General features: G+C 53.3%; 1 protein-coding gene across 1 annotated transcript in view; it reads left to right on the top strand.

Annotated features, from left to right (window-relative positions):
- Positions 1-1,979: 1,979 nt before the first annotated feature.
- UMODL1 (uromodulin like 1) overlaps positions 1,980-13,124 on the top strand; it is a 73,899-nt gene continuing 62,754 nt past the window's right edge. The window contains exons 1-2 of the mRNA XM_040232019.1: positions 1,980-2,055; positions 6,537-6,779. Coding sequence (XP_040087953.1) covers positions 1,980-2,055; positions 6,537-6,779 — 319 coding nt within the window. The remainder of the gene's footprint in view (positions 2,056-6,536; positions 6,780-13,124) is intronic.

The raw sequence follows: 13,124 nt of genomic DNA, 5'->3' as shown, positions 1-13,124 counted from the left end.
AGTCAGTCCCGGAGTACTGTTTTTCTATAAAGGGTACTGGCTCCCAGGAGACTCACTCAGAGCCCCTTAACTGCACGATCATTTCCAGTTTTTTTCCCTCTCGTCCTGGCATCTGTGATCTAGTCATTAACCATGCAAACAAGCAGTTAATCATCTCAGGGGTTAATCTCTGGAGAATTAAAGATGTAGTCATGTTCTTTGGGAATTAGGCCAGAAGGGCCCTCCTGGCACAACTGTTTTGTATGCTGAGCCCAAGGGAATTCTACATCTGAACCATGGATCTGAGCTGGATCTTTATTATCCCATTTGAAAGTTTTCTTAGTAGAACCAATGTATAGAATCTTTGTATAATGTTCACAATTGTGCCTAGTTTAATATTAAAAATTGTACCATGCAACAAAAGATGATCCAATAGAGGAATAAGAAGATGGCATAATGGCACCCCACTCCAGTACTCTTGCCTGGAAAATCCCATGGACGGAGGAGCTTGGTAGGCTGCAGTCCATGGGGTCACTAAGAGTCGGACATGACTGAGCGACTTCACTTTGACTTTTCACTTTCATGCATTGGAGAAGGAAATGGCAACCCACTCCAGTGTTCTTGCCTAGAGAATCCCAGGGACGGGGGAGCCTGGTGAGCTGCCGTCTATGGGGTTGCATAGAGTCAGACATGACTGAAGTGACTTAACAGCAGCAGGAAGTATTCAATATGAAATTTACAAATTCAGTTCGCACAGCACATGATGGCTACTGAAATAAAACATAAATCAGCTATCATTCTCTCATCGTTCATTGTTGTTCCGTGTCTCAGTCATGTCTGACTATTTGCGACCCCACGAATGGCAGCACACCAGACTTCTCTGTCCTTCATTATCTCCCAGAGCTTGCTCAAACTCATGTCCATTAAGTCGATGATGCCATTCAACCATCTCATTTTCTGTTGCCCCTTCTCCTCCCACTCTCATTCTTTCCCAGCATCAGGGTCTTTTCCAGTGAGTTGTCTCTTTGTATTGGGTGGCCAAAGTATTGGAGCTTCAGCTTCAGCATCAGTCCTTCCAATGAATATTCAGGGTTGATTTCTTTTAGGATTGACTAGTTTGATCTCCTTACAGTCCAAAGGACTCTCAAGAGTCTTCTCCAGCACCACAGTTTGAAAGCATCAGTTCATCCTTACCACGTTTTATTCCTCTGGCCCTTCCTGGGCCGGGGCCACTTTTATAGAATCATGGATTTGTTATTTTTTTTGGAGACAGAACTGTTTGAGGTTCTGCTTTGATGTCACAAGATGAGAAGCTGTTTCCACGCTGCTAAGTGTCCTCCCGGGGTGCATGTCTGGGCAATGTTACATTCAAATGCTCTCTACTAACTTACTAACCCCCTTCATCGCTAAGGCTCACTTCCACATCCTGCGGCTTTAAATTCTGGCAAGTGATGAACAGCTCTGAGAACGCAGCTTCATGGCCCTCAGACCCAGCTTCAGGCAGGGATCACTGGGTCACAGGGGTAGGTTTATGGCTTTTGATCTATTTGTCCAACTGTGCGAAGGATGCTCTCTGAATCTGATGTACCACTTTGATTTGCTGCTGTTTTCTCCTGCCAGTTCGCTACGATAAGGTAAGAGAATACCTTGGACTTGATGGAGGGAGTCAGATTTGGGTCTGAAAGGTGTTTTCTGTGTAACAACGAGATGGGACCCTGTGATGTAGTCTGGCAGGTGGGTACTTACCTTTCCTGAGAGATGCCATCTGCCTGGATGGAGAATGGGCCCTGACACAAAGCTGCCCCGGGGGACACGGCCACAGTGGTGGCTGGTGTTTACGAGCAGGCATAAGGGACTGCTCCCAGCAAGCACACGGTCTGAAGCCACTGCCACAGTCAGTGGTGCAGGGGAGAGACGGGCCCTCTCTCTGGGTCCAGGCAGCCCAGGCCCCTTCGTGCTGCCACTCAGGAGAGACCCAGAGTCACCACCACTGCCCAGCCATGCTCAGGACCCTTGGGCTGGGCCTGCTGGCCCTGGTCATCATCGTGAACCCGAGCCAGGCCAGCAGCTTCACAGGTGAGGGGTCTGGGCTCCGTGTGGGCGATGCTGGAGGGGCAAGGGCTCCCAGAAGAGGGTCTCCTGAGGACAACAGCCCTGCCGAGAGTGGGGCAGGCAAAGATGCATCTGCTGGGAGAGTCCGGGACTGCTCCTTTTCCGGCAAACGTTCTGTAACCACAAAAGAGGTGATGGGAAGGCTTCAGAATCAGCTAGGGCTGAGGGCATTCAGGGGCCGGTTCTAAGTCATCGGAGCTGGGGTGGGACCCAGAACTCTCATTTCTGCCAGCGGTACAGATGCTACAGGCCCGCCGAGAGGAGCACATGCCTGGAGACGGGAATTGAATTCTCTGGAGCCTTGACCCATTAGTCTTCAATTTATAGATAAGGGGAGGGAGACCCAGAGTGGCCAGGGACTTACACAGGGCCACTCCGCTGGCCAAGGGCAAGATTACCACCTGGACGACCCTGACTCTGACCTCCTTTCCCCCAGCAGGGAGGGGGGTTCAGGATGTGGGTCTTCCCGCTCACCTGGGGCTTTGCCAACCCCATTTCCTTGACATTAGATGAGGGTGCTTGTGGCCCAGGTGGATGAGAAGGGCCAGGAACACATCCAGGGTCTTTGAGAGACACGTGTCAGCAGCCAAACACACTGGGATTCTCAAGCCCCAGATTTCAGGGCGCTGAGACTGCGAAGCTTTTCAGTCATTTTCCCCTGCACATCCGTCTTATTCTGTTGGGAATTCAAACAGAGCCCTTCTGTTCCTGCTCTCAGTTTCAGTTTTGAACTGGTTTAAAATTTCTTCACAAATAGGCAGAATTTTGTTCTTTCTTTTTAATGAACTGTGATTTTGTAAGAAAACATGGTATTTCCTCCGGAATGAGTAATGTACACATCATCCAGGTCAGTGGCAAGATGATGGGAATGTCGGGAAGGCAGAGGAGATCTCAGAGGGTGTTTCATGCACGTGAGGACTTGGGTGGTGGCAGCTCAATGCTCCATCAGGGCTGCAGGTCTGTCTGCTCCCAGGTTCCACATACTGAGGCGACGGCCGTGATGTCATTTAATCCTCCTACAATCCCAGGCACAGCCATGATTTTACAAAAGGCAAGACCAGGGCACCGAGAGGACATGAAATGAGGTCAGAACCACACGGCTGGTATTTGTGGAGCTGGTGTGAGTGCTGACCTCAGCACCCACCAGAGCACTTAGATTTTCTCCCTCTGGGATTAGAACCCGGGAACCCCGCTTTCTGTGTTGCTAAAAGGATTTGTTGAACAGCAGAATATGCCCAGTGGTTTCTGTGGTGGGCTCTGGCAAGAAGCCAGGCCTGGGAGGACTTGGTGGCCTCCAGCACAATGTAAAAGACAAAACAAGGAGAGGCAAGTGGGTTTGGAAGATTTGTGCGTATGTGTCTGTGTTTATTCGTGTCTGTTTGTGTGCCTGTGTCTGTGTGTATGTCTGTGTCTGCTGTGTGTGTCTGTGTCTGTGTGCATGTCTCTGTGTGTGTCTTTGTGTGCACGTTTATGTGTGTGTCTTTGTGTTTTGTCTCTGTGTGTGTTTGTGTCTGTGTGTCTCTATGTGTTTCTGTGTGTCTGTGTATGTCTGTATCTGTGTCTGTGTGTTTGTGTGCATATGCGTGTGTTTGTGTTTGTGTGTGCGTGCGTACACGCCTATGTGCGGGAGGGCTCTGCTGAGGATCAGCTGGAACCTTGTCACGATCAGGCCTGGAGGCTTTCTGGAGGCAGAGGAGTAATATTCATCAGCGGTTGCATCTTGTCTTCAGTTCAGATGAAAAACAAGGTCTAGGTCGGCCTCACCAACTTCTCCACGCAGGAAGCTTTGTCCTGTTCACCCCATTGCTCCACAGTGACCCTGCCACTGCACATCTTCTCCAGCCCCCGTCCCAGTCACGTCTAAGCTCTGGCCTCGGAAGCTGCCTGCTCCTGCCTCACCCCACCCATCTAGGGGCCTCCTGGTCCCTCCCAAGGCTTCCTGGGGCCCGATCTTTGGTGGGTGCAGGTTGTGTCCACCCCCAGAGGCCTGGCCATCCCCAGGGAGGCCACCATGTGGCTTGGGAGTAGACTCACTCTGGGGTGGTGGGATTCAGCACCTGACTCTGTCCGGAGGAAGGCTACAGGCTCTCCCACCAGCCTGAGCATGAGGGCTGGCTTGGCCTCGTTTCTTTTGGGGGTCACCAACCCCCAAGCCTCACTTTCTGCATGCTTGTGGGCACCCATGGGCTTCCCAGGTGGCACTAGTGGTAATAAGCCTGCCTGCCAATGCAGGAGATGTAAGACATGTGGGCTCAATCCCTGGATCAGGAAGATCCTCTGGAAGAAGGCAGAGCAACCCACTCCAGTATTCTTGCCTAGAGAATCCCATGGACAGAGGAGCTGGCGGGCTACAGTCCATGGGGTCACAAAGAGTCGGACACAACTGAAGTGACTTAGCATGTGCGCACTTGAGGACAAAGGTGGGAGTCTCCAGGGATGTTGTCCTGGCATGGGGATGAGGGTGATTTCTGATGTCCCCTGTGAGCTCTGCTTCAGAAATCCAGCTTCTCCCTGAAGGTTTACACTATAACATAGAGCCCCTATCCAGTGGATATACAGTCTCATACAGCTTAGAGCTCTATATGAGGTTGAGTATATGAAGACCTAAGATATATTCAAGTCATTCATTCGGCCTTCACTGACAGCCCATGAATGCAGCGAGTCCCACACTAGCCTCAAATGTGGAGGGCACCCCATGGTCCCCGTGTCAGCCCTGGGGTCTGCCTTGGCAACGCACCACAGACTGGGGGCCTTGGTTGTGGTAGTTTGGTCGCTGAGTTGTGTCTGACTCTTTGCAACCCCAAGGGCTGCAGTCCGCCAAGCTCTTCCATCCATGTGATTCTCCAGGCAAGCATATTGGAATGGGTTCCCATTTCCTTCTCCAGGGAATCTTCCTGACCCAGGGATCGAACCCGAGTATCCTGCATTGCAGGCGGATTCTTTACCACTGAGCCACCAGGGATTCCTGGGGGACTTAACAGTTGAGATTTATTTCCCTTCAATCCGGAGGCCAGAAGTTCAAGATCAAGGTGTGGGCACAGTGGATTCCTCCTGAGTCTGGGAGGGAGGGTCTCTCCCAGACACACGTCTCCCCAGCTTCCGGGGGCTTGGGTCTGCTTGGGGTTTGAGTGACCTTGGCCTGTAGGAGCAATACTCTGATCTCTGCCTCATCTCCCATCTTATCTCCCTGGGTGCATTCCTGTCTCTGTGTCCATTTCCCCTCTCATAAGGACGCTGGTCATGTTGCATTAGAGGCCACTCTGCTCCAGGATAAACTCATCTCAACCAGTTATATTTGCAGAAGCCCTACTTCCAAGTAAGGTCACATTTTGAGGTCCTGGGCCTTAGAACTTCGGTGTGTGAATTTGGGGTGGGACACACTTCAGCCTGGATGCAAAGAGCTGACTCATTGGAAAAGGCCCTGATGCTAGGAAAGGTTGAAGGCAGGAGAAGGGGACGACAAAGGACAAGATGGTTAAATAGCTCCACTGAATCAATGGACATGAATCTGAGCAAACTCTGGGAGATAGTGAAGGGCCGGGAAGTCTGCGTGCTGCAGTCCATGGGGTCGCAAAGAGCTGGCTATGAATGAGCGACTGAACAACAGCCGCCATCCTTCAGCCCATAATAATGGTCCCTGCTCCATGAGGCAGGAGAGGCTCCCTGGGCAGATAGAACACCCCAGGACCCCAAGCGAGCTGGTCCATGACATTGAGGCACAGGGCTGGTGAGACCAGGTGCCACAGGGTCTTGAGAACCAGGTAATGATGCTGACGAAGGCCGTGGGCATCTGTGCCCAGGAGCCAAGCTCCAGGTGAAAGACATTCAGGGCCGGATAAGGCAACCTGGATGTTTCACTGCAGGCGGCGTGCCCTCATCTCCTGCTGATGATAGCAACAGTCAGACTGCACTTTACCATCTATGCACGTCTCACATGAGCTTGACATGTGTGTTCATATTTCACCTCATTCCGGTGTCACTGCCAGTGTGCCCAGCACAGGTGGGGCTGGTGTATTCATCGAGGGAGCTGCTGCGTATTCATGTTGCATGTGACAGCAGCTCTACAGATGAGAGGTGTGCGCAGTCTCTCTGGCCCGGAGAGTCTGAGGACGTGCAGCGGAGCCCAGGACGTGAGCCCCAGATGCCTGCTTCTTCTGTATCCCTCCTTTTAATGTAGAGTCAGCACCGCTGGGAGGAGGAGCAAGGCTCAGGCTTGGAGGCGTCTCCATCTTGCAGAGGATTGCGCAGCACAGGTGTCAGGCTTTATCCCTTGAGTCTCCGTGTCTGCGTTGCCTTCTCAGATACAGGCCAGTGGGCAGATACCCTGTGCAGGGGCTTTGTTTCACCTGCTCTTGCAGAAGCGGGGGACTTGCAGAGGACCCCTCATATTGTTTGATCCTAGCATTTTCTTCTCTTGTTTCTCCATCCTCTTCCCTCCCTCGTAGAAAAAGGCCTCTCTCTGCTGGGCTTCCAGCTGTGCAACTACAGCGTGACCCAGAGCGTGCAGAGCGTGAAGGCTATGCAGATGTCCCGCCTGACCCGCGTTCCCTGCGGTGGCTGGATCCCCTGGCGCCGCTGCCCGAAGACCGTCTACCAGACCCGGTACCTGGCGGTGGAGGTTCTGGAGCCCAGGAATGTGACCGACTGCTGCGAGGGCTACGAGCAGCTGGGCCTCTACTGTGTCCTGCGTGAGTCTTGTCCAGTCTTGGGATAGCCACTGTTCATGCCCTTAGCCCCGACCTGACTAGATCCTTCCGGAACGCTGCTTCTCAGCCTCCCATGTGCAGCTGGGTCATTCAGAGGGCTGGCCCAAGCGCAGGGCACTGGCCTCAGCCCAAGGTTTCACATCCAGTGGTCAGGCATGGAGTATGCGTTCTCATGGGTGCTGATGCTGCTGGCATGAGGCCCCACTTTGAGAACCTGTCGTGGGTGTTGGCTCTCAGACATGGCTGCTCATTAAAGTCCCCAGAGCTTTAAAAATGCCGATGGCTGGCTCTCGTCTCAGAGACTGTGATGGATTCCATCTGGGACAGAGCTTGGGTACTGAGATCTTTTTTTAAAGGCTCCAATTCTTGGGCTTCCCCGGTGGCACTAATGGTAAACAACCCACCTGCCGATGCAGGAGACACAATAGACCAGGGTTTGATCCCTGGGTTGGGAAGATCCCCTAGAGGAGGAAACGGCAACCCACTCCAGTATTCTTGCCTGGAGAGTCCCGAGGACAGAGGAGCCTGGTAGGCTACAGTCGGTGGGGTCACAGAGTCAGACGTGACTTAGCGCTTAACAGGCACAAACATGCACCAGGAATTCTAACTGGCGGCTAAGTTTGAGAACCAGCATTTGTATCTCCTCTATGTTGGCAGCCGGGTTTTTCATTCAACAGACTGTGAAATCCTTATCTGAACTCCAATCTGTAAGAGATGGAAAGGGGCCCCTAGGGACCCCTAACTGTCCAGAGGCCTCCAGGCCCTCTTATCCTTTCTGTGTCATTTAAAGATGCTTGGGGTGGTGACCAGCACTGGTGTGGCTGGTCCGGGCCATGACTGAGATTGAGGGGACCATGCTGTGTGGGGGTTTGGGGCTCAACCTCTCGGCCCAAAGGGAACTTCCCAGAAGACTTCTTCCAGGGCGAGGGTGCAGGCGGGTGCATGTGTGAATGTGGGGGAGGTGTGATCGTTACTTTGAGTCAGTTCCAGAGCTAAGATGCGTATCTGAGCAGTCAGGAGGTCGCCCTGTCCTCACACCCATGATGGAGGGGAAGCGAGAAGGGTGGGGCTCCGTGGGTGGCCATGGGGCACACTGAGACGTGAGGGCCACCACCTCCAAAAGCAGAAAGTGCCAGCTTGGGAAGGTGGAGGGAGGGTCCCATGTGCGCCATCGCCAGGGCCGGAGGCCAGGACAGGCAGCAGGCTAGGTGTGGACCCCGCACCCCCAACCCCAGGGGCTATAAGATGTAGAGTTGGCAATCAACCAGACCCTGCAGATGGTTGTGTGGGTGGAACACAGAGTCCTTCTGAGGCTGCCCTCCCTCAGGCCCCCGAAGCCCACAGAGGTCGGGAGAGATGACATCTACACCAACCCGGCTCAGAGGCCAGACTCAGAGACGACAGGACAGCTCAGAGTGAGCAGGTCCGAGGAGCGAACCTCTCCCTGGAATTTTCAAATGACACCACTGCCACCACCAGCAAAGCCAGGAAGGGTCGGGGGCGTCAGGTGTGGAGCTATGCGACTGCTGTGCGTTCATGCTGGTTCTCTAAAGGGAAATTTGTGGGCGTTGCGAGGGGGGGCTGTCCCTTGGTGCTGGGTTCGAGGAGTCTCTTCCTGTGCTGACTGTGGACCCCTCACCACTCTCCCTGTCTCTAAGGGCCACATGTAAAAAGGGTGGTGCCCTTGCCCCGGGAGCACCCTATTCCTGGGGGGCTGTGCCATGTTGGGGAGGCCTTGGATGGGGCTCATGGCACTTGGCTTGGAGCATCAGATTCTGGTTGACGGAGGGGCCACCCTGCCCTGCCCACCTTCACCTATGGAGGCCACACTTCCCACCTGCTGGCTGTCATGGGACTGATGAGGTCACAAGTCCAGAAGGCCAGAGGCCTCCTTGGCCCCACCCAGCCCCAGCAGTCACCTTTCTCTGCACTCTGCTGCCCTGCAGCGCTGACAAGAGAATTCTCTCAGATAGAAGGCAGGGAGGCAGCTGGCACACATGTTTCTTCCCAGCAGAGCAGCCTCTTGGGGACTCAGCCCCACTTTTAAAGTGTGAGCGCCTTTAAATAGAAACTCACTGGCAGGAGAGGCCCAGAACATTCTAACTAGAGTCCTGTGGGCAGATCTGCTCTGGGAACTGCAGATGGTGGGGTGACTGATGTTTGAGGGTGGGGACCAGGTGGAGGTGCTTGGAGTGACAGAAGGAGCACTCACCCAGAAGGCCCCCCAAGCCCCACAAAGGGGGCTGAGTTGGAGTGGGGGGTCCACAATCCTCCTGGACCTTAGAAGGGTCACTCCAGAAGCAACATGGAGAGAAGCCAGTCAGGAGCCCCAAAGGATGGAGAAGAGAGAGGAAAAGGGGGCTTGACTGAAGGCATCCTATAACGTTCAGTGGAGATTCCTGGTCATTACTGGACAGGAGCTGATGGGGAGGCAGACCAGGGAAGGCGAGTGCCTTGACCAAGACGGGGCAGACTTGGGCCTGAGTCTCCCTGACCCCCGTCGGGCTCAGTGTGTGGTGTTGGGCCCAGAACCCATTGGGAAAGTCCTGGTTCGGTGTCTGGACCCCGCTGGGCACCACTACTGCTGAGGGGGCTGGTGTGTGAGTGCAGAGCTGGGGTGGGGACCTGCAGCGCTCATTCGCTATGGCTTGTGAGGCCCCCGGTGAGCATTTGATTCCCCCACCTCCAAGCTCAGGGGCACCACGTGGGCAGCTGGAAAGTACCCGGTCGGAAGAGTTTACACCATGGGTACCGACAGCTCAATTGTCTCCACGCCTGCCTGGCTTCTCTGATTGAAGCCTGAATGTTGGACCAAAGTTGGCTCTGTGATGCCTCCTGACAGCCTGGCTCTTTGGAACTGGAAGTGAGAAGTCTCTGGAAGTGATGCGCTAAGGCCTGTGCTGGGGCTGACTGTCAGGAAACCAGGCAGAGGCCAGCCCCCGAACGTGGTGGCCACAGGAGGAGCTAGGGTGTCTGGGAAAGGAGGAGGGCAGAAAGCAGCTCACCTGCGTGTGGGGTTTCTCACATCTCAGCAACCTTAGCTCAGAGGTCTCATCCTCAGCAGCACCAAAACCTCAGCCTTGCTCTCTTCTTTCTCCTTCCACTCAACAGCCAAGGACCTAAAAAAGGGAAGGGCATTATCAGAACATGTGGTATGTTTTTCAGTCTAAATGACCTTCTCAATTTTTTTAAGTCCCACATTTTGAAAGCAATGATAAGCCATACGTAGTTTTATTTAAATGTCTTCTTAAAATACAAAAAAGAATACACAAGCCATGGAGAAAATTTGGAAACAAAGAAGAGAGAGAGGAAAAAAAAGGGAAATTGCCCATAATCACCCCCGTCCTTGCCCCACAACAATAACTACTGTTAACATTTTCTTCTAGTTTCCTTCAGGGCAGACATTTTACAAAAGCATGGTCACCCTGCTGAAGACATTTTGTAGGACGCTTTCAACCCTTGGCAATTTATCTGGAACATCTTCTGTGTCAATGGATCGCATTCTCCAGCATGATTTAATGCCCACAAGGCATTACCTCATAGGGATGGATCAGCACTGAGCAATCTCCTACCGCTTAACATCTCGTAGTTTCCAATTGTTTTTCGTTATAAATAATGCTGCAATGAGTAATGTATGGTGCAAACACGGCTGCACACAAGTTGGAATATTGACCCAGGATGGATTCCTCAGAGGAGGACCAGGCATCACAGTGGACGCTCAATACCTGCAGTTCCTGCATGGCTGGCCTCCTTCACACGACACGCCTAGGACCCCACTGGACTGGGAGCCTACCCCAAACTTCCCATCTCCTGGGCTGATGGCCAGGGTCCCTTTGAGGAAAGAGGGTTCTGAGGAGGATTATAATCTGATTATTCCAGAGTGGATCAGATTCCTCAGCCCTGGAGAGTCCGCAGGGCTGTGGCTCAGATAGAAAGCTCTGCCTTATCTCATTGGACCGTGACTAACGTGGGATGGCTAGGTGCTGGGCAGTCCGGAGGCACTGCTTGTGTCGAGTTAGGGAAGGAGAAGCAGATTTTTTACTTTCTACCACGTTGGAACTGTTGACTGTTCTCTTGGGCTCTCCGTAGGCTGGCTAGCCCTGAGGGACAGAGAGAGACTACCAGCAGCCTTCAAATTAAGACAAACTGTAACTCGAAAGCACTTCTATTGTGAGCAAGCAACCATTTTGGGAAGTCAATTCTTCTTCGTGTCCTGTATTTTCCTTTTATTCAGATAAGCCTCTTGTTGCTCAGTCCCTCAGTCGTGTCCAGCTTTTTGTGACCCCACGGACTGCAGCACACCAGTCCTCCCTGTCCATCACCAACTCCCAGACTTTGCTCAAACTCACGTCCATTGAGTCGACGATGCCATTCAACCATCTCATCCTCTGTCGTCCCCTTCTCCTCCTGCCCTCAATCTTTCCCAGCATCAGGGTCTTTCCCAATGAGTCTGCTCTTCGCCTCAGGTGGCCAAAGTATTGGAGTTTCAGCTTCAGCATCAGACCTTCCAAAGAATATTTAGGGTTGATTTCCTTTAGGATTGACTGGTTGGATCGCCTTGCTGTCCAAGGGACTGTCAAGAGTCTTCTTCAGCACCACAGGTCAAAAGCTTCAATTCTTTGGTGCTCATCCTTCTTGGTTTAGAATAGTTTTAGATTTCCAGACAAAGATTTGTAAAGACAGTAAAGAAAGTCCCCCGCCTCCTCTCCCAGAGTCCCTAATGTTAGCTCTGACATATCCAAGGTGCATGTACCAGCAAGTACCAACCCCGGTGCCTTACTGTCAGCTCTACTCCACGCTTTATTTGGATTTCCGTTCCCCATGTAACATCACTTTTCTGTCCCAGGAGCTCAGGTTGTTAATACATTTAGATTCATGTATCAAATATCTTCAGTGCTGAGGTGATTGGTTTTTATGATGGGCGAGAAAGCGCAGAGCTCCGGATCCCTGGTTGGTGGCCCTCCAGGTATTCCCGCATTTCCATCCCAGCCCCGCCTGTCAGGCTGCCCTGCACGTCTGTTCTTCACACCCCCAAAACCCTCCCTGTGTGGCCACTTCTCCAGGACTTCAGACATCGGACTAGCCACCAAGACAACTAGGAAGTGAGAAAGGAGCCAAGGGCAGCGTGGTGAGGAGAACACTCCTGAGAGTGACCACCAAGCCCGGACTCAGCTTCCACAAGGAGAGAGCTGATGGGGATCCTCTCTGCATGTGTTTCAGCAGCTAAATCTTCTTCTCCTTGGCCGATGCAGCCGCCCTGGTGATGTGTTCCCAGCAGGAGGGGCCACCCTCCTTTTTCCCGTGTGTGGAGCATCCTGCAGAGAGCCCAGGGGACCCCAGAGGACCACCGTCAGTACTCAGCACTTCCCTTCCACCAGGCGAGCCCACAAGTGCCCCCAGGGGCAGGTCCTCCCCAGCTCTGTAGGTGTCCTTCCAGAGCGTGGTTGTCACGCCTCCTCTGACTTTCCAGGGATTTGAGAGGCCTGGAGCTGTGCTTCTGAATGTCATGTGGGACACAGAGTCTTTTGCAGATCTGGGCGGGAGCCAGATGGGTTTGAGTGACATTCATGCTGGCATAGAGCACTGATCCCAGGGTGGGTAGCCAGACCTCATGCAGGCCCTTTCTCAGATGCTGGCGCTGGGGTCTCACCTTCCTTGTACTTTTCTCCCTGCTGCTCTTAGCCCCCTGGAGCTCAGGGCTGTGAAGCCTTTGGTGTCCTATGCTGCCCTCAGCTCCATCCACTGCTGGGCTTGCAAAGACCCACAGATTCTCCCGGGGGCCAGTCCTGCTGCCCCCAATGCCTAGATACTGAGTGTCTCATAGCATTGGCTCGTACCTGGCCACCTGCCTCCAGCCAGCTCCCCCCAGGTTTCTGCTCTGTCCATCCTCTGTGCTTTTCTATCCCTGAATATGGGCACTCTGGCTCCTGGCTAGATCACCTAGGAGCCTGCAGATTCTTAGATAGTTCCTGCCTTTCTTAGATCTCTAAAAGCCCTTTTCCTTTAAAAGCCCACTCATGACTCCCCCAGACACCTGGCTAAGGGTCAGGGCACCGGTTCCCCTGAGTCTCACATGGTGGCTCCAATCACATCTGGCCGCACACCCCACCTCACCCCCCATCATTTTCACTTCCTGTGGGCTCTTGCCTGCACATCTGCATCGTCTACCTGGAGCTGTATCATTCCAGGCAGAGCACGTTGTGAGTGGTGGCCCTGGAGACGTGCAGCCCACAGCGCTGCCGCCTGACCTCAGTGGACCTCCCGGGAATTGACCAGGGGAGGGGACAGTCCACAATGCCCACATTTCCATGTGCAGGTTCCGAAGGC

The sequence above is a fragment of the Oryx dammah genome, unplaced genomic scaffold (assembly GCF_014754425.2).
Source record: "Oryx dammah isolate SB20612 unplaced genomic scaffold, SCBI_Odam_1.1 HiC_scaffold_2, whole genome shotgun sequence".
Lineage (NCBI taxonomy): Eukaryota > Metazoa > Chordata > Mammalia > Artiodactyla > Bovidae > Oryx > Oryx dammah.
This window is presented reverse-complemented; position numbering and strand designations above follow the sequence as displayed.